The 26932-nt window shown below is 38.1% G+C and overlaps 1 protein-coding gene across 1 annotated transcript in view; it reads right to left on the bottom strand.

Annotated features, from left to right (window-relative positions):
• ZFAND3 (zinc finger AN1-type containing 3) overlaps positions 1-26932 on the bottom strand; it is a 138150-nt gene that overhangs the window by 5689 nt on the left and 105529 nt on the right. The window contains exon 6 of the mRNA XM_034061254.1: positions 12855-13025. Within this exon, the coding sequence (XP_033917145.1) occupies positions 12855-13025 (171 nt within the window). The remainder of the gene's footprint in view (positions 1-12854; positions 13026-26932) is intronic.

Genomic DNA, 26932 nt, shown 5'->3' with positions numbered 1-26932 from the left:
TGCACATCATTCAACAAAAGTATCTAGTAATCCCCAAAACAACACGCATCTCCTCCATCCCTTCCAACTGTGAAGATAATGCAATATGTGGTAAATGATACTAACAAAAAAGGTATTTAAAAAGTGTGTGAGGGAAATATTTTTTCAAGTCATGATATAGGCAGAAATGAATGTAAGGAGTAGAACAAACAGCTACCAAGATACAATACTTGTAGACTGAGTACCTCAGAAACTACTTGCTCTCTGGATTTCAATATAATCAATCAGCTTGCTCCCCTCGTATTTTGGATACTGTTCAAAAAGAAATCCAGCAATGGAAGGACTATGGTCCAGCTTAGCAAAACTCCCAGTGCAGCTTACATGCACTGCTATTTTGCAGTACAAATATTCTAGTGTGCTGGTATCTTGCACCATTCTCCCTCTAGACTGCTCCATTCTTGCATAAACTCTAATTATCTCTACTCTCTCTGCTGTGGGGAATGCTCTGCACTGGCATTGTCAGCTTTCATAACACAACTCAAGGAACATTTGGTTTTACTGACATTTTCTATAAAACCAAACCAAATTCCAACAAGCTGAACAACAAGCTTTTGGAAATAAGCAAGATAAACTATTCTCCTGTTTCCCCTTTTCAGCTTTGCAAAATGTCATCAACTTTGATTAAGTGCTAAGTAGTCTGGAATAACTTGGCTAGAAATCTTGTCATTCATTCCCAAGGGGAAAAAGGAGTAAGCCACATTATGGTGAAGCTTTTTAACCAAATAAATGTATTTATTAAAACTCAAAAAAACATAGCTGAGACAGCCTTTCTGTCATTTCCATTCCAAGAAAAGTGGATGGGGAATGCTAACCTCTAAGTGCTCAAACTTAGAAATCTCTAAATATTAACGTACAGTATCTTAAAAGTTGCCCTTTCCACGCATTTCAGTTCTATGGTCCTTCACAAACAGCCCAGTTGCAATAGATTCACAAAATGCATGGTAGAAATAAATATACTTTTCTTATTATTTTTCTAGTCATTTGCTATGGTCACTGCAACTTGCCCTTCAATAATTTCTTCTTTATATAGATTGTCTAAACTTACTTAGACTACTAAAATTATCAATAACTGAATCAAAAAGAATAAAAGAAAAGCAGTGGTATAAGACACATAAAATGTTCCTTTAAATCTGCTAACCTGTTCCCAGGATTGGACATGCCCTTGGGACTTCCAGCCTGCTCTTAAATCAGTGAGAATCTCAGGTTTCACGCTAGGAACACACAGCTCTGTGACATCTCTGATGCTACATAAAATTTTATGTCTGAGACTCAGGATGCTTCAGAGATGCTGCAGATTCATTCTGTAATTCTACTATAGGGTTTATGCTTAGGAGAAATGTAGGGAACAACAATCTTTTTCTTTCCATGCTCTACTTTGCTGTCTACCACAAACAGTGCAAAGCAATATGTATCAGCAGGCACTAGAGACAAAAAAGCTATTAGTGAAAAAAACTGCCCAGGAAATGAATGGAAAAAGTTGTATACAAAATAAAGATGATACCATCTTAATCCTGTAGCAGCCACTGAACAGGTGTGGTTAAAAGATTCTGCAAGAATTCTTTAGACTGCAAGCAAAGACTGTATTTCCAAGTTCAGCCATGTATAATCTGTGTTTCAAAGGGTCTTCTCTCTATTTTCTTGAAGATCATAAGCCTGGGAGGCTGCTTTAGGGAGCACAAAAGAGATGTGGTTTTGCACTGTGGAGACTCTGCAAACAAACTATGTTTTATCCCTATTTGCGCTATCCCTATTTCACATTCACTCTGCTATTTATCTTACTACTTGCACAGAAAGCTGTCAAACTGTTTTTTCCTACATTAAATGTGACACAAATTTTGAACAGAGAATTTGTATCACTTGAGGGCAGAACACACACTGATTTTTTAGGGTTTTTTTTCTGAATCAACAGTCCTCAAGGAGGTTCTACGTAAGACGCTATATTCTACTCCTTGACTTTAGAACTAAGAAGAACTCAAAAGAAACAGTTTCAGCCTGTTTCTTTGAAGACAGTGTATTTGGAATGGGAAAAAAATAAGATATGGCAGTGTCCTAGGTTCAAGTTCTGCTTTTGCTCTAGTAGATACCAACTCCACAGAAGGAGAGAGCCTCTTCAGGAACAGAACTGAGGTTTTCAGGAAATATTTCTGAATTTCAAAGAGCCCACACTGAACAAAGTAATAAAGACAGCAAACTTAATTGCTCTGTAATAGCAATAAAAAGAATAATAATAAAAGTTGTAGAAGCATTCAAAACTTGCTGTGGTCTATGCCTTACTAAATACTGCAGGTCTCAGTCAGGATCATACCACAGTCCTGTCATGTACCACAAAATAAATGGGGTTAAATCTTCTGGTTTGGACCAAATAATTTTCATGCCCTACAGAACACATGCACATAAAGAGTTCATCACAACTTCTTCACCCCACTCTGGATCCAGGAGTTAAGGCCAACATCTATCAGAGACAGTCTAATGCAGCAACCCAGGTACATGATTACTTCCATAGGCACAGCATGCAATCAATACTGACTTTTAAACTGCTTTATATCTCAGAAGTCACTAACGTACACATTTCATATGCAGACTCCCCTTCCAACTTTATACACTCTCCTCCTAAGTTGCAGCCCACAGCAGTCAGGCAAGAGCAGTAGCTGAGACACTACAAGCTGACTTACCAGCTAGCATGGTGAAACACCTGTGGAACTGGGGTATGATCCCAGTTCACCTATGCTTATAGATGCACCTTCACAGAAATTAACATTTTAATGTCACATTTTCTCAATATAACTGAAACAAAAGTTAATTTAACAAGAGATTAAATTAAAAAAAAAAAACACAACAAAAAAAACCCAACCAAACAAACAAAAAAAAACCACCCCACAACCAAAACACACTCAACCAGTTTTGCTAACAACAACTTCCAGCATCAATAGTGGTACCAGAGAGTGAACACCAGTGTACAACTAAATTGAGGGAGAGAAAAAGCTAGGTTCAAAGGGAAAAATTTGGACTTTAGGTAGGTGAAAAGTGTTTGCTTTTTTGAATAATCATGTGATCTTGTAATGTTATATTCGGGAGAAATTAATATTACCACTACACTTGTAAAAGAAATGTTCACTGCCCTGTTTGCAAGGCTGAGAACATACTGAAACAACACTGCATCTTCCATATTGTTCTTAGTTTCACAAGGTTATATCCTGTAGGATGCGAGAGAATGAATCCAAAGGACAGGACATGCTGTAAAAAAGCAGAATTATGCCAAAAATGTAGTGTCCAATAATAGACACCTGATAAAGCAGAGACAAACCATAATACGTAACACTGTAAAATTAGGTTTTCCATAGGCTATACTAGCATATAAAGAAGTATTTGTTTCCTACCCAGGACATCTGGATTTGAGTAGTGTCAAATCTTAGAGAAAGTCTCTTGAGAAAGGGCAGGTGGATGACAGAGCTATTCTACCATCAATGCAGGGACTTGTGCAGTGTTTGACATTTTTAAAAGAACAAGGTATTAATGCTTCTAGAATTCTCTCTACACTTCTGCCAAAAGCTGAAGATTTAATTAAAAACCCAAGTGTACCCAGTAACTTAATTAAAATAGCAAGCAATACCAAGTGATTCAATAATGTATGCGTATCATTTTGTTTAGCCCAATGAAAATGCATGAAAGATAAAGCTACTAATAAAGAACTGGAATGAATAATGAAAGTCTATACCAACATACTGTATGTGTTGTATTAATTCTTTTCTCCTGAATCCTGAATATATTTTGACTTCAAATCACCACATGCTGAATATGACTCCAAGTCTGCCTTTCAGTATATTTTCTGAATTGTATTATTTATGTCTTGGGTTTAAATAGCTTTCTGGAGGTTGCACTGTATTGATCCACAGTCTGACATCAGCTAGGCTTGCTGGTCACATCACTGGAGAGAAGCAGCTCTCTTAAATCTAAATAAAATTTGTTTTATATCATTATCCTCTATTTATACCTTATGTCCAGGGTCTCTTAGACTACAAATTCTGCTCCACGCAAGCTTTCTATTCCTGTGACCTCTTGCAATCTATGTCAAGAGTAGTTCTTCTAACAAAGGGAAACTGAGCTCCATTCAGAGCTCTATTTATCCCATACTTATCCCATGGAGGAAAATAAACACTTATACCTACACTTCCATCCTTCCCCTTTAGTTTGTGTGTGAACCAGCTGTAGTTCCTGGACAAAAAATCTGAGGTAAATTTTGGCAATTGCTTTCCATATCTATTTTGTCCTCCCAGTTCTGATGCAGCAATTGGTGTGATGTTTTTCCTCTAGTTCTTCCTATGAAGAATTTATATTTTCACCAACAAAATTTACTGGGCATCATTTCACCCTACCCAAGCCTTACCTGATGATCAGTTTACCTAACTTGCTTTTGGGCCTTCTCTGTTTATTCAAATATCAAGCATATTAGTAAAATAAGTACATACTTGCAAAGCTATTTGTTAACATATGGATGTGTTTGATTCACTTTGATCGGGAATGCAGTATCTAGGCAGGACCTCTCCTTTTGAGAACGAAGTGCTCCAGCCCTCTGCCAACCAGCAGGAGCCTTTTAAGCACAGAGCCCTGGAGAAGCTGTAACATTTTGACTTCAAATCTTGTGTAGACTGGATAAATAAGAACACTGTAAAGAAAGAACTTTGATTAGTAAAGGTTGAGCTTCTTTAACCTTCAAAAATGTTTCCTTGAACATCGGGTGGGTAGGTAGCTATGATCTTCATTTTCTGATAAGAAAAAAAAATACTCAAAGAGCAAATTTCTTCCCTAAAGGTACTGAAAGAGACAGAACTAGAAATAAGATAGTCTCAGCTGGGGCATGCATCTCTTGTGTATGCAAGACAATTAAAAATTGCATCTTCAACTGTTCAACTAATGTGGCTTTCTTACTGCATATTCTTCTTTCTTCTTTAACCACAGCACAGGTATGTATGAAAGAAGAGACCAAATGCAGCACACCAAGAAAATGCCTATTTTTTCACTCATACTATAGTATAGAACCTAAAGAAAGGGCTTACAACATCAGTAGTGTAAAAATAAAACTTCTTTTTCTTGGTTTGTTTTTAACAGGAACATGCTAATTTGTTTTGTTTAAGGAGAACTGGAGGACTTAAGAGACTAACTGACCATTTCAATAACATGTATTGATTGGGACTGAAGAAGGTAACAGGCACACTATACATCACTGAATCAGGAGAGTTGCCTGCTGCGGAACTTTAAGTAGCATAGTGGAAGAAATCAGAATCAGCACATGCTGTAAGAAAGCCACACTAGTTGAACAAGCTGGGGGAGTACACTAGAGGCTTTTCAAACTATTTCATGATTCCTAATTATAAGCAGACCACGAACTCCATTTACACTTTCAAAGCTGTGGACAGATTTTCTAAAGCCTAGGCACTGAAGTGGTTGGTTTTTTTTTCTGAGTCCTACCCTTGAAACCCATGTGTCACCAATTAGTCAACTGTTTTTAATTTCTAGAATTTTCAGAATACACACTACCTGGGCAGACCAACACTAGTTAACAGTGCATATTCCCTATCAAATTATAGTACTGGGATAAAACCTTTATAAAACAAAACAAAAACTCCTTTCAGTTTGAAGTCAACCTTCAATAGTTTTCCTTTTTTAACACCTACAGGACTGAAAGCTTGTAAACTAAGCTGCAGGCATTACTGGAATGGCTGAATGCCTGAGGCAAAACACCTATTCTGGGAGCAACTATCTTAGAATAACAGTCAACAGAAGACAGCTGAACATGGTATATCTTAAGGCCTGGCAGGAAGACTTGCCATGCAACCAGTTGCTCATAGGATTTTTCTTTTAATACTTCTTGAACTGTTTGACTCACTCTCCAGAAGCAGTGCACATATTTAACGTTAATCAATAGTACATATGTTATACCAACATACATTTATGCCCTGAAGGTATTTTGGTTTGTACCAGAAAAACCTTATCCATCTAGAAAGTAAACTGACCAGCACCATTACAAATTCTTCTCCACAGAAAAAGGTTCCATAGAAACGGAACCACAATTTAATATTTTACCAAGATTTAAGACAAATATTAGTGTCAACACATGTTGGACTACTTTGTACAAAGATTGTGCGGTTGTCAAGAGCTTTTATTTTTTCTCCCTTATCTATTCCAAATTTGTTTCTTTCTTCCTGTCCTTCTTAAGATAATTTCTAAATTAACTGAGTAAATCAAATCATTACAAATTTATTTTGGCACAATCCAAACAAATGCCTCATCTCCTGTGTTTATGAACAAGCAGCTCTGTTATACAAGTTAAGAATTTGCAGTTGTTTTTTTTCCACTTGTTTTATCACTATATTACAGTGAGACTTATCTGTCTACAGTTATCTGTAGAAAAGGTACAGTCTCTTTTGTGGGGCCACATTTTGTTTCTGGTGGCTATCAAAAATGCTTTATACAAGTCTGTTCTTTTTAGCTCTTAACCCTCTACTTAGCAGAAGAACAGAAGCGATGGACACTTAAAAAATTCCAAGAAAATAATTCCACCAGGTTGTTATAGATATATACAGAATTAAATTAAAAACAGGAATGTAGAAAAATGAGCAGAGTAACATACCAGAAAATTCTTTCTTATACTACTTAGCTATGCTGATAAGTTTGGGTGTATGTGTATATATATGTGTATATATATATATATGCATACATAGACATGAGAAAACTTTCTGAAGTGGTTTAGAAGGCATGTTTGCCAAATATTTCAAAAAAGTTTTGCTCCTGTCCCTGCTAAAATTAAAGATTTTTACAACTTGTTTATAATGTTTTCTCACAGTGGTTGGATCTCCTTTAATTTGCATTTATTCATCAATGTTTAAAAAGCCCTTTCCATTGTTAATTATATAAAGACAGACATAATTTGGCAAGCACCAAATTATCTTTAGAATGCACCAGACTTAAGTCAGAAGTTGGTTTAGGGTTTAGTAGGGAATTCTGTAAGAGATGTAATGCCAGTTTGTTATTCACGTTGTTCTAGTGCAAGATAAATGTATTCCCCATGGGTTTATTCCCTCATCACCATAAGTTCAGCCTTCCTCTGAGCTATTTTTTTCAAGTGAACGTTTTATCAAGACAGTCTTACCCACTTTGATCACATCTTGATGAGGCATTTCACCAAGTTCTAATACAAGTTTACCATGAGATTTATCCAGTTTGCATTAAAGTCATATTTCAACACCATCACAGAGACACCCAGCACATTGTATACTGTGAAGACTAAAATCTGTTCTCTTTCTAGAGGCATGCTTTAGTAGTTAGATCTAAATCACAATGAGCAGTGGACAGTGATCTATGTGCATAAAGTTATAGCCACATAAAATTTCTAGCTAGAAAGGAAGGAAAGTTATACCCTTATAAAGGAGGAGTCTGTGATGTCCCCCAACAGTGGACTGAGCCATCATTCCACACATTCAGCACAGCAAGGCAGTACTCTGGCTAACCAGCAAAGTGAGACTCTCTTTCCTGACTCAAAGTCTTACTGCTGTAGAAGCCACTTGTGAATGTGTATCCCTTCAAATCCAGAAAGAGACAAATACAAATACTCGTCAATATCTCACAAATAAAAATAGCAAACCAGCATGTTTTGCCTTCACCCATGCCTGAGGTTAGTATCTATTGCAGAGTCTCCTCCAAGAGCATTGGTGAACAAAGAACTGCTCAAGTCAGTCTGTATTCTGGGAAACTACAACTTGTTACAACATAACCTTGGCCAGTAAAACTCCAAGAAAATCTTTCTTGTCCACAGAGGCAAGAAATAGGGCTAAAGAGTGTTTGATCAGCTTGCACAACAACTGAGCAGTTAGTTTTTTAAGTCTGATCAAACCAGAAGGTTTCAACTTCTTCCCATCCTATTAAGCATCTACTGTGGCCAAAGAACATGAAAATCTTGAGATTCCTATCTGAGAAACACACAAACAAATCAACAACATCTTTCTAAGGCACTGCTACTGAAAACTAAGGCTTGACTTACTTCCAGGGCCCATTATCTTGGCCACCCCACTGATTGTCGAGAGTTCTGGATAGATGGACTTCAAGCTACAGACGTGTTCATTAGGATGTTGCCTACAAATGACAAACTATTCTACATAACAGGTACTGAAGAGCTGGTATACTGTACTGATTTTTAATTTCTGACTGGGACTGTATCTAACACAACATGCAAGAAATTCCTTTACTGATCCTCTAGAATATCCTCATACACCTTATGCAATTCCAACAATATTTAAAGAACACTGCAGACTTCCATGTGTTGGCTTTACACAGCAAGTGATACCAGAACTATTTGCTGTAAAATACTAAGCCTCTGCCATAAAATTAAGCTATCCTTTCTGTGTAAATAATTTCTATAGCTCAGAAGTTTAAAACTCATTGCCTTTTAAAAATGCACAACTTGACCAGATGCATATTGCTATTGAGTAGGACAAGGCCCCTAAGTTTACCATGTTATTTGTAAATAATCAACCTGTCTTTTTCTAAAATACTCTTCCAGAACTCTATGTTATATAGCTACCGTCACTCTCAAATTCACTCCCCTTCATTTTAAACAAGGCTCTGGTACCACCTGCTTATCCTGTCACTGAACTGACAATGTAATTTTCAGATCAAGGATCACTGGTAATTGATTTTGGACTGCTTGCACTTCCAGCAGAAATACTGTAACAGAATGTAACTTGAATAAGATTCCTGTAAGCTCCTGATTATGTAACTGTCTACTAAATTTAATATTAAATAAATACATTATTTCAATACAACCATTATCCATCAGAAGACGCTAAACTGTTGAAAGGCCCACTCAGAAGCAGAGAACATCGCTGCCTGGAAAACATGGCTAATGTAACTGTCATCTAGAAATGCTTCACAGGAAGACGGTTTTGTTCTAGCAGTAGTGATTTAAAGGTTATCCAGTCAGAAGCACAAAATGGGAATTCATTTTAAAATTTATCTTTCTCACTGAAGCTTGCAAAGTGCATCAGCAATTAACAAGTCCTATCACTTCTCCCAGTTAGCTGTGTGAAAAGGCTCAGAACTCGTCTTACAAATTGCTCTTTTGAAGATCAAAGAGAAGCTGAATTTGTCTGTGTGTGCTCTGGATGAGTTTGTAATTTACTGGAACTTTCAGAGGAGGCTTGGCAGCACGCTTGTTTGACAGCCCCAGGGCACAGGATTCAGGGGAGCTCTGTGACTCTTCCCAGTTCCTTCCTTGGCTTTAATTGGCACCTCATTAGAAATTAATGAAAATGACATCCTCTGTTCTTCCTGCTCCAGGCACAGAACACTAGAAAAAGGCCCATCACAATTCATAACACATTCAATTTATATAGCAATGGCTCTTAAGCATTATTTATGAGATGTGAATTTCTTGTCAGCAGTTAATAACTTGTATGGAGCAGAAGCAGAACGAAAAAAGATCTTGAGAGTGTGTGTGTGTATGAAAATACACACATTTTCTACATCTGAAATATTTTTGTGTTCAAAGAACCCTTGCTGTTTTTTTTGGTTTTTCAAATTCTGGTGAACTGTCTTCCTTCATGACAAAGCCCTGCAGCACTGTCAGATCTGTCTAAAATTCCTTGTACTGTCAAAGGAACAAGCTCAGCAGCATCACCTCTCTACACCTGTCTAGGACAGGTCCTACAGGAGACAACAGAGACAACACAGCAGTCTCTCCAAAATATCTCAGAATTTGGGATAAAGAAGTAGATGAATCTGTCCCCTTTTAAAAAGGTTGTGCCCTGCTGGACAAGTCCCAGCTATGCTGGAGTAATATCTGCAGGTATATCTACATTAAAATGTTGTCCAGCAGGTATAAATTTCTCTTTCCACTATGTCTCTCTAAAAATCCCACTGGAAGAGACACCAGAACAAAAGGAGATGATTTCCAGTACTTTTAACATTGAGGCAAGATGATGTGTAATAGCAAACAATAAAACTGCTATTATATGGAGTTAATCTAGATTTTAATAACAGTGTTTCAGACACGGCTTTGGAATAACATAATATTTCTGTGGTTTATCCTTTTTCCTTTCTCCAAGCATTTGTCCTTCTAAAGTTCATGTCTGCCTTTTTATCGCTTCTGACTATCAGCATTTATTTTAATGCTTAAAGTTGAGGGGGTTTTCTACTTTTTTTTCCATTGTTTCAGTTAAAGAATAAGATGCCAAGAATTTAATAGCAGTGGTAGAAAGTCCAGATCAAAAAATATTCTACCTTTGCCATTACTTTTGAATGATATACAGGCTTGCTCTACATCAGTTGATTGTGCTTCTAACTCTTTCAATTAAATACACATTGTTACCAGTGCTTCACATTATGACAAAAGGATAACCTGATCACATACGGATTTAGAAAACATTTTAAATTAATGAGAAATTTAACACATTTTTTCTGGCCTGTTTTCCTTCATCCCTTCCCCAGGGTTTCTGAGCTGGCTTGTCATTCATGACCTACAGCAACCTAGTTTTACAGATAGCAGGGCAAAGTTACTGAGAATAGTATTCAAGGCAGCTATGCAAAATGACAAAAACTGGTGGGTACTGGTAAAGCAGTTCAGGTGATGTGCAGCTGAGATGACCTGTCAACACAGTGGTAAGGTTTTGTTTACTTATTAACTTTACTATTAAGTAGCACATGGTATGCTTACTTTCACATCACAGGAGACCGTTGCATTACAGGGAACACATATGTACTGAATACAGTATTAATTAAAAGTTATAGCTGCACAGATAAACCAAAGATCTTTTAGTCTTTAGTCTTTTCAGCTCTTCTCTTATAAAATGCGTGGGATAGAAATGTTTATTATACATACTTTAAACTATATAGGATGTAATATATAATGTAGGAAAGTAAATTTTCTTTTCCTCAATTATTGCTGAGGAACTCAGAATTTTTTGTTTCCTATTCATGTTTTATTAACACATTTTATGACCTTTAACAATTATTTCCATAAAGCTGCATACATCCAGTGAAAAAAATTCAAAGAACAAGTTCTACAACATTCGTATTGCAACAGTGTTGAATCATTGAACTACCTCAAGAAAACTTGAAAGGAGCCATATTTGTCATCTAATTTAAGAAGAAAAAAAAAAAGGCAGGTCTGATTTTATAATTTGAAAAACATTGCTAATCAATGGAAGGACTTTTAAAAAGTTGTTTTCAACTTCATCGCTCTTACATAGCTCCAGTTTGCAGAATGCAGGAAAGATTAATGACAGAACATAATCTCTAAATCAGCTTTTCTTCAATTCTCCCCAAGCCTGTAAAACTCTCTTGTTCCCAGTATTAGGGAGGATTCTTGTATCTCAGTCAGGTCCCTGTAAGCAGACATCTATGACAACAGAATACCAGGAGCAGAAACTCCTGCCCCTACCACGCTGCGCAGGAAGGGCCATGCCAAACTATGTCACTAACAGTGCTGAATTTCTTTAGTTTGGTAAAAATGTTACTGGATACTTCAAAGTATTCAGACACAGGATTTCCATAATACGAATTTCTACACTGCAGCTTTTGATTTCATGTTTGGTGGCTTGAAGATAACATATGTTAGTTCTACAGCAGTTCCCCAGTACCTGAAACAAAGCTTGTCTCATGTCGAAAGGAGCACAACACAAAAGTAATCTCTAAAGGCTGAAGACAGAGAGATACTGAAGAAAAGAACAAAGGATAATAATGGAATCTTTGCCACTTTCTATCACTTTCTCTTCACTTGTTAGTTAGAACTCATTTATATACTATATATAAATGAGGTCTGCCTCATTTAACTGAGTCTTTGTAACTAGTTTAGCTAATCCTTGCTTCCCCCACTGATGCTCTGAAAGACATGCCTTCTATCAGAAAACATTTTAGTACAATATCCTCCAATTCACAGGTGCAATGTGTATTGCACTTATCGTCTATGCAAATCCTTTGGAAATTATCCCCATGCTGAGACACAATGAAGTAACCAAACAAATTTCTCTGCATGTATTGATACAAGTATGGTCAGAGAGCACAAGCATAAGCTTGCAAAACAAGACTACATGTTAAAATAACTAGCAGGTAAAGCTACCCTGTGCATTCTCACTGGGTCTGACAAGCACATTTAAACCAGTTATAAACACAACTGTTCCATGAAGGAGAGAGGATCTCCTCTGGAATCCAGTCACACTAATTATCGTTTCGGAAAGATTACTTGCATGTAATATGAAACCCCAAATTAGCTGTCTGCATGAGATTATCATCCTCAATTCAGTTAGCTGAACAGTGTCATCAGCTTTGGAAAAGCCAGGGTGGATGAATAAGTACTATGGACTTTACCCACCAAGAGCTAACTATAAGAAAGTGTTTTCAGTTAGAGTGGGTTTTTGCTTAAACTTTTTAATAATAATGTAATTATAAAATGCAGAATGTAGATGCTGACCTATGTTTCTTAAAGCTCTGTGAAAACCTTGTCATCTTTGCGCATTTTGATGTGCTTTGTGTTTCTTCTCCTGTCAAGTGGGTATGATGCTCTCCCGCCTTACAGGGACTTCTGAAGCTAAATTCATTAACATCTGAGCTCTCTTGAGGCAGTATATCAAGGCCAAAGTTTTAAAGAGGAAATTAGACAGGAACTAATTATAGCTTTCTGCTACCAGTGGAAGCTATAGCTTCTGTTTAGAGTTATCTTTGAAAGACAAAAAAAAAATGCAGGTGTTCTCTGTATTTCTACCTCTGATACGGATCCAAGCATGGTTGCATTAAAAAGCTGGACACTACTGACAAGCAGTACTCACCACAGCGACATGATCCCAGTTCCTGCTGTACTAGCTCCAGTTTTGTTTGGCACTGGAAGCATCGGCGTCTACTCTTCTGTTTGGATCGACTGGTTTCTTCAGGCCTGTCATTACTGTCATCCAGTAGCCGTGGCCGTTTCTCAGGAGAAGCCTCAGTCTCCGACTGTGAATCTGTTGTATTCACAACAAATATTTTAGGAAAAATATTAGAACTTCCTTGCTGAGGCACCCCTTGGGGCAGACTGAAGGTATACAGCCTGCAGCTGGGCTCACCACCAAGCAGCAAGATACCTCCCATTCTACTGCACGCACACATTCGCTTAACAATCAAAATGAGGATGAAATAAAAGACAAATTATCTTTGTCCCCTCTATCAACCCCTCCTGCTGGCAATACTGAATACAAAATGACCTGATTAGCTTCCTTCCAGCCATAGCTGGGTCATACAGAGAGACATGTAGAGTATACACAGTCCTAAACAACTGCAGTCTTCATCTGTCATCTCTTTTAGCTTCTCCCATGAGCTACCTTGGGTCTACCTGCACAACCTGAGTAGGCTGCTGATGACACACAACTGAATGCTGGTTTGACCTGTTTCCTCCCTGGGCAACAGGGAGATTTTTAAGGCAAAGCATGTAAATTATATCTCTTATGACAGAAGGTGGTACATGAAAGCACCATACTGTGCTTCCCTCTCTTTCCACATGGGTAACAATTTAAATCTAATTTAGCATACACCAACAATACAAACCTAAACAAAAGAAGCCCAGGCCATGCATGCATGCTATAAACTCAAAGTGCTAAGCTATTTTGAAAGAACTAGTCAGAATACTGTCTGCATTAACTACTTCATAAATTTCAGTTTATAACACAGTAAGTGTATGGAAAACCTTTAAAAGTTAAAGTTCAGGACTGTTACTTCAGGTAGTGTAGTGCCTTTTTCTGTTGCTGTAGTTTGTTGTTCTTTTTTTCCCCTCTTACAATGGATATATTGACCAGAGGTCTCAAATGGCACGAGATGCATGTTACTGGCTGGAACATGGCATACCCACGCCTTATTTTCATGGCATGTCAGAGGCAGTGGATTTCAGCAGATTTGCAGTTCTACAGTCTGAGTCAGGTCAGGCTACAAAAGACATTTTCGCTTCCCCAGTCTGTGTACAGCAGAATCAGTTCTGCATTTTGTTTAATAGAAGCTGCAAATAAATGTAATGCAAAGTGTACTAAAAATTAAATGGTTGGTAGCAGTGTTGTAAGGAAACTAACGGCAGAAAGCCATTACAGCAGTCACCAAGAAAAAAAAAAGGACTTTAGTTCAGTTAAATCTATTTTGAAAGGACATTAATATAACAAATAACAAGAGAACTGTATGCTTTTGCAGAAGAGTAGCCTATTCCTATCGCACAAGTTCTTACCTTTAAGTTTCCATAGTGTGTATCTTGTGCTTAAGGAAAACATGTCTACTTTGTGTTAGCTGTCCTGGACTAGCCAGGAAATGGTAACTGCTATGGCTAAAGCACTGTCCATATGCCTGTTATTTCAATGATCCACTAATTCTCACCATCATGACTTTCCTTGTAATGAAGTCAGACTAGGCTAGCCACTCCCTCTGGGGTATGGTCTATGAACTTCCCCTGGTCCCTCATATCTAGTATAAACTAAGCCATTTCTCTTACCTGTGCTTCAGAACTTGTCTCACAGTGCTTCCCAGTTGTTGGACTCCAATATTACACCCATGGCAAACAGACAACTTGTCTCACTTGGGTCTACTTTTTTCTGACATAAGGTGAAAATGTGCCTGGCTTTAAAATAACAGCAAAGTCTCCACATCTCAAATCTCACAGAAAAGTGGAACTGCTTTCTGCACAGTATACAGGTGAGAAGTTTTTATTAAGCTGCAATAATTTACCTGATGTGTGCCTTAACACAACCTTCTTTTTGATCAATGTCACAGATTACATAGATTTTGTGAGTTTACATCTCATAAAAATATCTATTAGGCCTAAACTAACATTCAGTACATAACTTAATCCACCTCTGCATGCTCTGCAGGAGCCTTGATAAGGAAAATAAAGCAGTGCATAATGAATTCATAAAGCTATGGTGCAACCAGTCCTGTCTTGAATTAAACCTCTGCAGAAGAATATCCACAAGACAGATCCTCTGTCTCTACCCAACTCTACCCTCCAACTAGCACCTTATGTACAGCAATCTGGCTGACTCAGGGCTCAGTGTAAATCAGCCCACCTTGCTGCCACAGATAGGGAATTACATGATTTGTAGTTTATACATTACTCAGAGGAACAGATACATTGCTGTTTTGAAAGAGCTGCCTCCCACACAGCTTTGCTTCTGGAAACATGAGCCACTCTGGGAATTCTCAAAAGCAAATTTGGCATTCTGAATTAAGAAGATGGAAACCATAGTGGTCTGCTTATAATGAAGTCCAAACAAGGGATTTGTGTGAGTCAGCCAGTGTCTATCAGTTAATTAACCCATGTGCCTGACTGAGAAAAACAGCTACCCTGAGTCAGGCTAGTAGTCCTATAATTAAAAGATTTCATTGTACATTTCCTGTTAACTGGTGATGACTGAATAATAACATAAGTTGGTTAATATGACAGAAATTAAAATTTAGATATCTCATTTTTTAAAATGCATCTCCTTTTGCTATAAAGAGTGCCAACACTGAGATCAACTTAGCCTGACTCTAGGGGCAGTGCCAGCCATCTGATCACTGCCTGCACAGCACCTTTAACACGTGAACCCAAGTCAATACCCATTACAAAACCAACCAACAGTACACATGCTTCCATCCTCTCAGGGTTAAGAACAAAAAGTGAGGAGAAATTATGGATCAAAAATCAGAACTTTTAGATTCAGTCCTGCATGCATTTCTTCCAGACAGTGTTTCTTTCCACAATACTGACACAAGCAATAGAGAACACAAAATAAATCTCCCAGCACCTGGAATCTTGCAACATTACATTTCAGAGACCTGATAGCAAAAGGACATTGTCATGCGTAGCTGCACTATTTGGGTTGCAGAAAAAAATCCCCTAGGAACAGGGTGAAGTGCTGCAACTAGACTCAAGAGTAAATTCTCTGTGTATTAAACAACAAAAATGGATCAAGAGAAGAGGATTTTTTTCAGCCAGTGACTGACAGTGACTTCTCTTAGAAGAATAGTTCATGCAACCAAAATGAATTCTTGCTCTGCTTTTAAGGAACACTTTCCACACTCAACTTGCATTTTAGTATTACACCAACAAATACCCAATCTGAGGAAAAAAATGCTTTCTTTTTACCTGCAGATGTCAAAAATCATGAAACTCTTCCATAAAAATAAACAATAGAGACGTCCCCAAAATGTTACAAAGAAATTGCTCAGCTGAGATTCTTCTATATCTGAGGATGGAGATTGTTCTAATTGTGGTGACTCCCACGTGAAACGAGATAACGAAATAATTCAGCCAAGCAAGACTGAAACTGGAGGCTTGTTTGGAAACAAGCAGAGCAGTGTTCTTAAAAACTGTTCTCTCTTAGACAGAAACTCACTTTTGTTCTGTCCTGTCATTGTTCCCACCTTAATTTCTCATGTTCTCCCCTCAAAGTTTTCTAAATAAAGAGCTGAATACCACTCTCTAACTCTCCTGCCATGAAGGGGTTTGCAGGCTGCATGTACATGATTCTACTAACAATCACGATGGCTCTTTCACAGCATTTTGGAGAGAAGGTGGGACACTCTAACCCCAGCAGAGACATGGGCTGATGTCCTGGGTTCAGCAGTAGCAGTCATTTTTCTCATTCTCAGTAGCTGGTGCAGTGCTGCGGTTTTGACTTTCGGCCTGGGAACAGTGCTGATAACACCGATGTTTTTAGTTGGTGCTCAGTAATGTTTACTCTGATCAAGGACTTTCTCAGTCTCATGCTCTGTCAGGGAGGAGGAGAGGCCAGGAGGAAGCAGAGACAGGACACCTGACCCAAACTAGCCGAAGTATTCCATACCACAGCACGTCATGCCCAGTATATAAACTGGGGGCAGTTACGCGGAAGGGCTAGATCACTGCTCAGGTCTGGCTGGGTATCGGTTGGCAGGTGGTGAGCGGTTGTATTCTCTTCCCTTGTTATTTCCCTTATCATTATCATTGTTGGTGGTAGCAGGAGTGGTTTTGTGTTATACCTTAGTTACTGGACTGCTCTTATCCCGACCCATGGGATTCACATTCTTTCAATTTTCCTCCCCATCCCTCTGGGAGCGGGGGGAAGAAGGGGAGTGGGGAGTGAGCGAGCGGCTGTGTTGTTCAGAGTTACCAGCTGGGCTTAAATCATGACAGCTGACAAAACATAGCAGGGAAGAAGGAAGGAAGGAAGAGATGGAAGAGTAGGAAGAGGAGCCCTTTTCAGCTGCTGCTTGCTTCAATAAAGAAATGAAACCATTTAATTCCTGGTTTAGTGACAGCTTTTGAGTCACTCAGGGTTTGATTTTTTTTCTTTCCTAGAGAACCCATCACAGTGACAGCCTGATATTTATGATCTCAGCTGCCTGTGCGAACACCAGTAAGAGCAGTAATTAATGAATCCTCAAACACCACTGCCATCTCCTTTGAAACCATTTCAGAAGGAGCTTGAGCTGTTAGAACCTCTGTCCATGAAGAAACTTGCACAGGCACAGACAATAACTGCATAATGAGGTTTAACTAAAGTTTGAGCTATGTCTTGTTCCCAGTTTCTAGTTCTGATTTCTCCCTCCCTTCATTCTTCCATTTTTAAATGAGGGATTACTTAGTCCCCTGGACGTTGACCACGCATTAGAAATTTCACCTAGAGGAAACTGCCTCATTACAAATCTTTCCTATCACATTTACCAGAATGATCATTTAAAATCATCTCCTCTACTTCAAATGAACCTAAAAGTAACACAGCTGTTCCAGAACTCCTTTGGCTTGTTGACAATTAATGAGACAGAAATTAGAGATTAACATCTTATGAGCCAAGTTTGACAACTGTGACTACCTCAGTTCCTCCCTGTTGCTGTAAAATGCTGCAGAAACAGTTATTTTGAAGCTCTGACATTTACAGTGATAACAACTTCTCATCTTCTCACACAATCATGACTGTATCTCAAAGCTGCATCAGAAGCCCAAGCATGCACCTCTTTGGAAGCACTCACACTCATAAGAATTCTATTCCTTTTGTGAATTCATCTCAGTTTTTCTTAAAACCCTATAGACAATGTCTCAAAGTCTTACATAAACCCTTTGGTAAGATTTAACCACACAATCTCTTTTCTAGCACCATCACAGTAACCTTAGTATCACCATTTCACTGATTTATTGTTTCCCTTCCACAGAATTTAAAAGCAACTGCACTAAAACTCATTGTCCCTATGCAATCCGGAATAGGGAGACCGCTTAGGAAGAGTCCCTATAGAACTCAAGTCCTGTCTGCCCCTTCTCTGCCTAGGAGGCTCCATGTGAAATCACTCTGGAGAAAAAAACCCCAAAAGTTGCATTACAGAAGTCACTATTTCTGAACAATTACCAAACCCATTCCTAATTAGTTGTTTCCAACTCCAACAAGTAAAAACAACCAATGCATAATTTTAAGAGCTGCTGCAAGATGTCCCAAATGTGAATTATCACTGATGTGCACCAAACTTGAAGATGTGAATGCTCCATCCCTGGCGGTGTTCAGTGACAGGTTGGACAGAGCCTTGGATGATGTGATTTAATGTGAGGTATCCCTGTCCATGGCATGGGGTGTTGGAACTAGATGATCTTAAAGTCCTTTCCAAACCTACCTATTCTATGATTCACCTTCTCCCTTTGCAATAGAGATTAAGAAAAAGGCTTCCATTAGACAGTGACAAAGTGCTGTGGTTTTGGTTTTTTTAGGTTTGTGTTTGTGTTTTTTTTTAAATGGAACTAAAAACAGTGGAAAAAATGAAATACAGCTTTGAAATGTTTGAAATATTTGAAATATTGCTTTGAATGTAAGCAGTATTTCTGAGCTCAACAACAGCATGGCTTAATTTCCCCAAAATGACAGCTGGCATACATGATACATGTGTTGCAAGGGAAGAAGAGAATCAAAGCTGTGCAGTACCAAGCACTTTGATGGCATAGTGAGAACAGGCACTTGTAAAACATAAAGATGAACACTCCAGAGTTACTGTGGGACAAACTAGGGATGCCTTATTGCCTTAGGAAACCAGGCAGCTGCCCCCCAACCTGAGTAGTTTATGTGCATCAACCTAATTTGTGTTTCTTTTCACCAAACTTCAAAACTACTCTAAGTTAAAAATTTATATATATGTGTGTGTGAATGATAATTAATGCATAGATTATTGCTGGCATATGATTTCAGGAAAACAGAAAAATGCGGGAGCATAACCACATTGATTTTAGTAACATTCCACTTACACATAAGAAAACACTTTTTTACTGTAGGGGAGACTCAAGGCTGGCAAGGGTTGCCGGGGGGGGGGGGTGTGTGGTGTGGTGGTGGTGGTGGAGGCTTCATCCTCAGAGGTGCTCGAAACTGTGCTTGAGATGGTGCCCAGCCTGCTCTAGGTTCTCTTCCTCTGAGCAAGGAGATTGGTCCATAAGGTCTCTGGAGGTCCCTTCCACCCTCAGACATTCTGTAAGCCTCAGATCCATGGATGTGAAAATGAAATTTATATTTAAAAAAAATTATATGCTAATTCTTTCCTACTTCTCACATTTATTTTTTTTTCCTCTAAACCTGTATTGTCGGCACTATTATCCATCAGAAAGGAAGTGTACTGTACTGCAGCATAACTTAATAAGGCTATTAAGTACTATCTCTAATGAAATGGAAGAGACTCATCTTGTGCCAGTAACCCAGATGAATGAAATGCCCATTGAAAATTGTGTAACAAACAGTGAACTACATAGGTCACTGCATGCAGCTTAACAAAGTTATAATTAGAGAAAAGTGTGCAGATGACTATTCTCCTTTCTCGTCACTAAATTTTGTAATTGCTAAATTAAGTGAAAAACTAATTAGTTTTCATCTCATTTTTAGGCTCCTATACTACATCGGTATGCAAATTCTTGCATTACTCCCCCCATACTCTCTGATGTCAGCATGTCTTTAGTTCATGGAAACGTTCACTTATTTCTCAAGCATTTTTTACTTATATACCCAGTTGATTTAAACAAGTACACATTTAAATGTATCAGGCACCTGTACTGTACAGTTCCTTTGACAGATTAACTTAGGGCATTTCAATTAGTTGAAACATTAAGGCTCTGGGGAGACCTTATAGAAGTCTTCTAATGCCTAAAGGGGGCTACAAGGAATCTGAGAGACTTTTTACAAGGGTATGTAGTGATAGGACAAGGGGGAAAGATTTTAAGCTGAAAGAAGGTAGGTTTAGATTAGACAGGAGAAAGAAGTTCTTCCCTATGAGGATGCTGAGGCACTGGCACAGGTTGTCCACAGAAGCTGTGGCTGCCCCACCCCAGCACTGGTCAAGTATGTAAACCTTTGGAGCCCAATACAGATGAGAACAGGTTGGACCATGCTGCTGCACACTACGCCTGCTGCTGGCTGCCCATGTCTTGCTACATGGGTAAACAGTTGAAGAAGGTATTTAAAAACAGCTGCTGAGAGCAAAACCATACACAGCTGGCAACTACTGTGTGCAGGCCTGAAACTGCATTCCCCTTGCCTTGACTGCTGGGGACAATTTATGTGGTGTTGGAGCTTGATACCACTCTTAATGATTTGTTAAGGGAAGCTGGTTTGCATTGTTGGGTTTTTCTAGTAGCTGATAAACAGCATCTCAAGCCCTTCATACATTCAGACTGTTATTAAGAACAATCCTTGAAAAAGAGAAAGAAAAAAAAAAGACTGCAATGCTAAACTCACTAGTTTTCAGAAAAATATGTAACATGTCAATTTGAACTGATTTTCTGATTACATTATGTATTTTAGCAGCACAGGGTTAGGGTTGGGAGAAGGACAAAGGCAGATTCTGGTGACAGTAAAGTTGAAGAACAAATGATATTGCAAGTGTCCTGAATAATCAGAACAGGATTATTAACTGGAGGAATAATGTACAAACAGAGACAGCTAAATGGAAGAAGTGAAACACAAGAAGGAACTGAAAATCTGGAACAGGATGTACAGGATGAAAAAGTTATGAAGGCAAATCATGAACATCCTGGCCATTCCACAACACCTGAAGAGACTACTTAACTAGTATTCAAATACATATATTTGCATATATGAATATGCATGTACAAACATACAAAAGAGCTTACTGTGGTTCTGAAATTCAGAAGCATTCAGCAATATCATAGTTTTGGTTTTGCTGACTTTAATGAGGGGCCTCTTATGCTTTGTGAAACTCTGTAATGTTGGATTAACAAGAATAGATAATGCTATAAACATGGCATCTCTGATAGTCAGCTCGAGTGCATAAGTGGTGCTGCTCTGCTTCAAAATCTTAGCAGTATACTCCAGCTCTGTTCTCATCAATCAGATGGTGTACAGTGTTCAGGAAGGTAATTCTTCAAACTAATAGCCTAAAACCAGTTCTCTATAGAAACTACTTGCTCTGTTATTTTTCATTCATACAGCGAGTTTTTCTTAGAACACCCTATCCCCTCACTGGTGTAATGAAGGCTTTCCAAGGCTAAGACACAGATTTAGAAGAGGAATTGTAGGGAACTCTCGCCTGCTAGCAGTGAAAAAAATATATATTTTCAATATTCATCTTTCAAAAATCTGATCTGTCATTAACTGCAGAACCTCAGTGATGCCATTAGCAACAGAAGCCTTGCAATGAGAGACTATAATTCCAAGGGCTGTAACTGATTAATGGTAAGGAAAAACCCTAAAAGCTTTTGTATTTTGATAAAGATTTTACTGAATGCATTAAGGCAGGTTCTGAAATATACATCCAATCTACCTTCAAAATATACTTGGGTTTGAGTCAGGTATTTTAAGAAAAGCTTAAAATTCACTTTGTCTTTTGATTATCACTTTTTCAAGCTTTTTTTTTTTTGTGGAGAAAATACAGCAGCCCTGGCACAGAAGACAATTTTTGTACACCTGATTGCTGTCTACAACACATGAGAAGTCAGATTAGCTTATTGGGCAGTTCCTGCTAATTTGAAAGGAGATGCTTGGGAAATATCTATACTAACCTGAATCAAAGCTCTACACAAGGGAGAAGTAGAACAGATCAATGAAACTCAGAGGATACAACAGTACATGTACTGCCTTGTATCTCACATCCACCTTTTTTCAATCCTCTTTTGCCTCAAGATGTTTATCTCATCTCTGAAATGTATGTTATGGAAAGTGATTTGGAACAGGAATGGGGAAAAGAGGTAACTTGTTTGCATGACAATTCAGTGAATACACAATAAACCCCTTACTTTTGTAGGAATATACACTTTTCCCCTGAGTATGCTTAACAGACTCAAGCATGCTTCCAAGAGACTCTAAAATTACTTCCATGTATTTTTAGAGTCCTTATGAAAATGAGCACCTAAATGGCGAATATCTCAAACTTGTATTTAAAAGCTGTCTGATGCTCACAGACATCATTAGTCAGAAGAGAGGTCTTCACCAAGAGTCAGAGGAAACCTCTGAGACACTGCCCTCACATCAAAAAGTACAGCAGTAACAGGCTCACTACGAGCCCCCTGCATGTTATGTGTTTTAATCTAGGATATTAAAAATATCAATATTAAAGAGCAAATAAAAGAAGACATGTGTTTTGAAATATTTTTCAGGCCAGTTACTTAGTGCTGAACTTGTTAAAAAAATCTTTCAGTGCAATAAAATAACAAATTTTACATGATAAAAAGCTGTGTCTCATTTGCTACATCAAACCACTAAGAAAGATGTCCAAACTGCACAGATCAGACTGATGTGCTGGCTGCAACACATTGAAGTAAAATGAATTCTTCAGGCTGACAGGTGCAGAGCTCCTCACAGGTTTTGAAGTTAACCATCTCAGCTATTCTTTGTGACATTCTCCATGTTGTCTTGCTATTGGGCAAGCCCCACTGAAAATAAAGCAAACCCTAAACTCCCTAGTCCTGTTCCAAGGTAGATTTTTATTAAGTTCTAGGAAGGGGTTGCAGGTGGGAAAGGTCACACATGTCACCCTCATGTATTTGTCCTTGAAATTAATGGAGATACAGTTTATTTAAAGTTGTGAGCTGCAATTCTGTTATTTGGGAATAGCTTCCCAGTACCTCAGTGGGTAGATGCTGTTAATGAAACAAGAAATCCAGCACTGTTTCGACCATAATGCCAAGTAGGCTTAATAGATGTATACTCTTTAGTATTAGCTATGTACCTATTGCCAAACGTCAGTTAACTGGTCACAGAGATCCTGGTAGTTCAGAAAACTAAATATGGCATTAAATGACTTAAATACAGTAAAAAAAATACTTACTCTTTTGTTTCAATGGATTTGAGGACAAATCCTTTATCATAATTCCCTAAGACTTTAATACAAAGATGTGGTCATAATTGAATTTTAAAAGATAATGACCGTAAAGATACACAATTTTGTATGTGGCAAGAATTTCACCAACTAGAAGGAAAACCACCTTTCAGACCACAGGGAAAACGTGCAGAGGAGTCAGTTAAGGGCAACAGAACACATCTGTTTTTCAAGAGAGGAAAGTATCTTATTTACCAAAGCACACTTGGGTTATTCTGCTCATAGCCACCAACAACCCTGCCACAAGGACTGTTCATTCAGCTCTGCTGACCATCCCAACTCCCTCACCTTTCCAAGAGCCTCTCTCCTGTCTCCTCTCTGCAATGCTCAAGGAATTAAACACTCACCTGTACTTCTAGAGCCTACCTGCCTCAGCTCTCACCAAGTGCTATGAACGCTATTGAGGTTAGACTAAATACCTTTAATCACTCAGATTGTATCTGTTTATTGTTGGTGCCATTGAAAAAATAAGGTTGGAAGGGACTTCTGGAGGGTCACCTAATCCAGCATCCTCCTTGATACAGAGTAAACATCAAAGCTGGATTGGTTTTCTGGAGGCCTGGTCCAGGCCCTATTCCCATGCCAACTAGAGGGAAAAAAAATCTCTTCCCTTGATCTGCCAGCTATACTCTTCCCAACACAGCTAATCCAGAGACAGGGTCTACTATTCTCATCTCATCTGGTACTACCTTTAATTTGACATTCAAAATAACTTTCCTACTGGCTTACAATACAATGTGAACTCCTATCATGAGATCACCCTGTCCCTTTGACGTAAGCACATTTTCCTCAAAGTTGTCCTACTTTGAATGTGGTCTTTTTATCTGGGATATGGAAATGAAAACAGATGAAAAATTTGAGTCAGGAGCAGCAAAAAGAGATAAAGACAAATGAAAGCTGAGGAATGGACTTACATGTAATAAAAAAAAAATGTCTTGAGCAGGTTATCTGGTGAAGTTATGAAAAAGAAAGTTCAAGGGCATGCCCAAACAGCATAAAGGATAAAAGATGAGTTTGGGTGATTTAAGAGGATAAATAAAAGTAGTAGAAGTAACAGTTTTAAGTACTGGGAGGACATTCTCTATTAGGATGTAGGACTTGAAAACTACTATTGTACTGTGTTGTTTGGTTTTTTTGGTTCCTTGCAAGGGAGGAAAAGCTTGTTTCTCATAACCTATGTACACCCCTGTATAACCAAAACCTACTGAAATTTGTACACATGTCTGCGTTTCACACTGAATCCTGCTTTCTACACAAGGTACTGTTCTAGTTTCAGCTGGGATAGAGTTAATTTTCTTCCTAGTAGCTAGGAGAGTGTGGTATTTTGGATTTAGGATGAGAATAATAAACACACTGATGTTTTAGTTATTGCTGAGCAGTACTTACAGCAAGCGAAGAATTTATCTGAGTTAGTACAATTTTGGGGAATACAATATTATAAAATAAGAAACATTTTATTAATGCTTGTAAGTTATCATGTTATCCTGTTCCATAAAAGCAATTGTGTTTTATCTCCTGAGGCCAGCAATCCTGCGAATAACTTCAACAGCCTGATTAGAAAAAGGAGTTATTCTCAAGTTGGACTTACTAGCATGGTTTATAAACATCTTCAAAACAAGTATTTCCAATTAATCTATACAGCATGTGAAACAGGGCTTCCACAGCCACATTACATTTTTTGTCCCTTTGCTTAGCTTCCTCACTTCATGAACAATGCAAAAGAAAGGAACACCTTAGGACCAGTAAGTGTGAAAGTTTATTTCAAAGAATGTCAATTATGAAAAGGATTAGTTTCCATTCATCTCAGTTTAGAGTACTTTAACACTGCCAGATATTAGTAATTCCTGTCCTAATATCATAGGATGATAGAAAAATAATCTATTTATTTTACCCTGGCTGTACTGAATAGACAAGGACAGGAGTCACTGTTTGCATATGCTCTCACACTGCTGCACTCCTTTTCATTTCCAAATGTTGTACTTTTTCCATGACCCAGAAGAAAATTCTCTTCAGAAGTAAACAGCAGGAGTGATTAATGTATGAACTATGAAGATGCTTGCAAAACTTCTCTTTAGATTAAAGCAAGGATAGGCTAAATTTCAAGGCATTTCTTTTTCTCTATGGCTTAGTAAAGAGGTGATTTAGATGTCTAGCACAGTAATGTGCTAGACTGTGATAGATAAAAGACCAAGAAAGTCTTTTTTTTTGTGAATATTACCAATTCTTGTGTGCTAACAAGCTCTTAAAAACCTTCCCAGGAACAGCTTGACTTTTTATAACTCAGAGGCAAGGATCATCATGGCTATAGATGACTTTTAATAAACTTTTTGATATACTGACCTCAAACCCATCTCTGTGGATTCTCCAACCACACTGGTTATAACACATTTAGTCTAAAACATATGGGAGGCTTCTAGTGTAAAAGAGTTCAGGTGACCGTATCCACTATGTGTAATGAACGAGGGTTGATTTTGTAAAGTTGAACAACGTGATAGGGAAAATAAATCCAAAATCGCAGAAGTCCTTAAATTTGTTTACAGACCAGGCTATTATGATCCTTACCATTAGGAGGATTTTAATCTACAATAATTGTAAGACTTCAAAAAGGCTTTTACATAACCAGTACTGGCAACTAATGCAAAGGATATGCACAAAAATAATCAAACTGAGGTATATGTGCTCAAGCTCCTTTGAGCAGGAAAGGAAGCCAATCCGTTCATCCAGATAGCTATGGAAGCACAGAACAGATAATCCAACACATCACAGAAACAGGCAAGAAGATGAGATAGTAAAACGCCATCAACATACATCATCTCATCATGGTACAGTGTCATCTCCCAGCCTCTATTAGCTCTTGCTGCATCAGGACAAGTCCCAGACACTTTATCCTGTTTATAATTGCTGATAAGCAGTAATAAGGCTTCTATGCTTCAGCTCCTGTCCGTTCCACTTCAGTGCCCAACTATTAGGTTATAACTTTTATTTACAGCCTTGCTTGATGTGCTGTTCTATTAGTACAGCTGGAATCTGAGTGGAGGGGGGAAGAAGAAAAAATAAGAGTGCCCCTAATGGACACTATTATTGCCGTGGCTGGGTGATTTACTGTGCTGCTCGAAGGCTGTTCTATCATTACTTCCTTGTCAGTGAGAGAGCTCGAAGAAGGGTGGATTTCTAACACAGTGCCCTGCAAAAGTCAAATGCTAAAGAACACCTTAAAAAGTCTCTTGTAACACCAAAGAAAGACAAACTTCAAAGTTGTTTTAATGTTACAAAGTTCCTTCACTGATATTTTGTATATTTTTGGTTAGGAGCTTAACACTTGAAAGCAATTAAAAAAAAGGTAAAATCTAATTAGTGGTGTACCAGGTTCTTTTGTTCTCTTTTAACACAAAGATTGATAAAAAATGATCACAAAAAAGTGGCGATTTCTTGGGTTTGGCTCTGACTGAACTTGTGTACTTCTATTTCCACAACCTGCCCTTTCTGAAACTCCTAAAAGGCTGTCCTCTCAATTGTATGGGTTCAGCCTCAAAGCATTCAGATTTCTGGCAGTGCTACAATCAAGCACATGCATTAATGC

The sequence above is a fragment of the Melopsittacus undulatus genome, chromosome 3 (genome assembly GCF_012275295.1).
Source record: "Melopsittacus undulatus isolate bMelUnd1 chromosome 3, bMelUnd1.mat.Z, whole genome shotgun sequence".
NCBI classification, from domain to species: domain Eukaryota; kingdom Metazoa; phylum Chordata; class Aves; order Psittaciformes; family Psittaculidae; genus Melopsittacus; species Melopsittacus undulatus.
The sequence above is the reverse complement of the archived record's forward strand: the minus strand, read 5'-3'. Positions and strand labels throughout refer to the sequence as shown.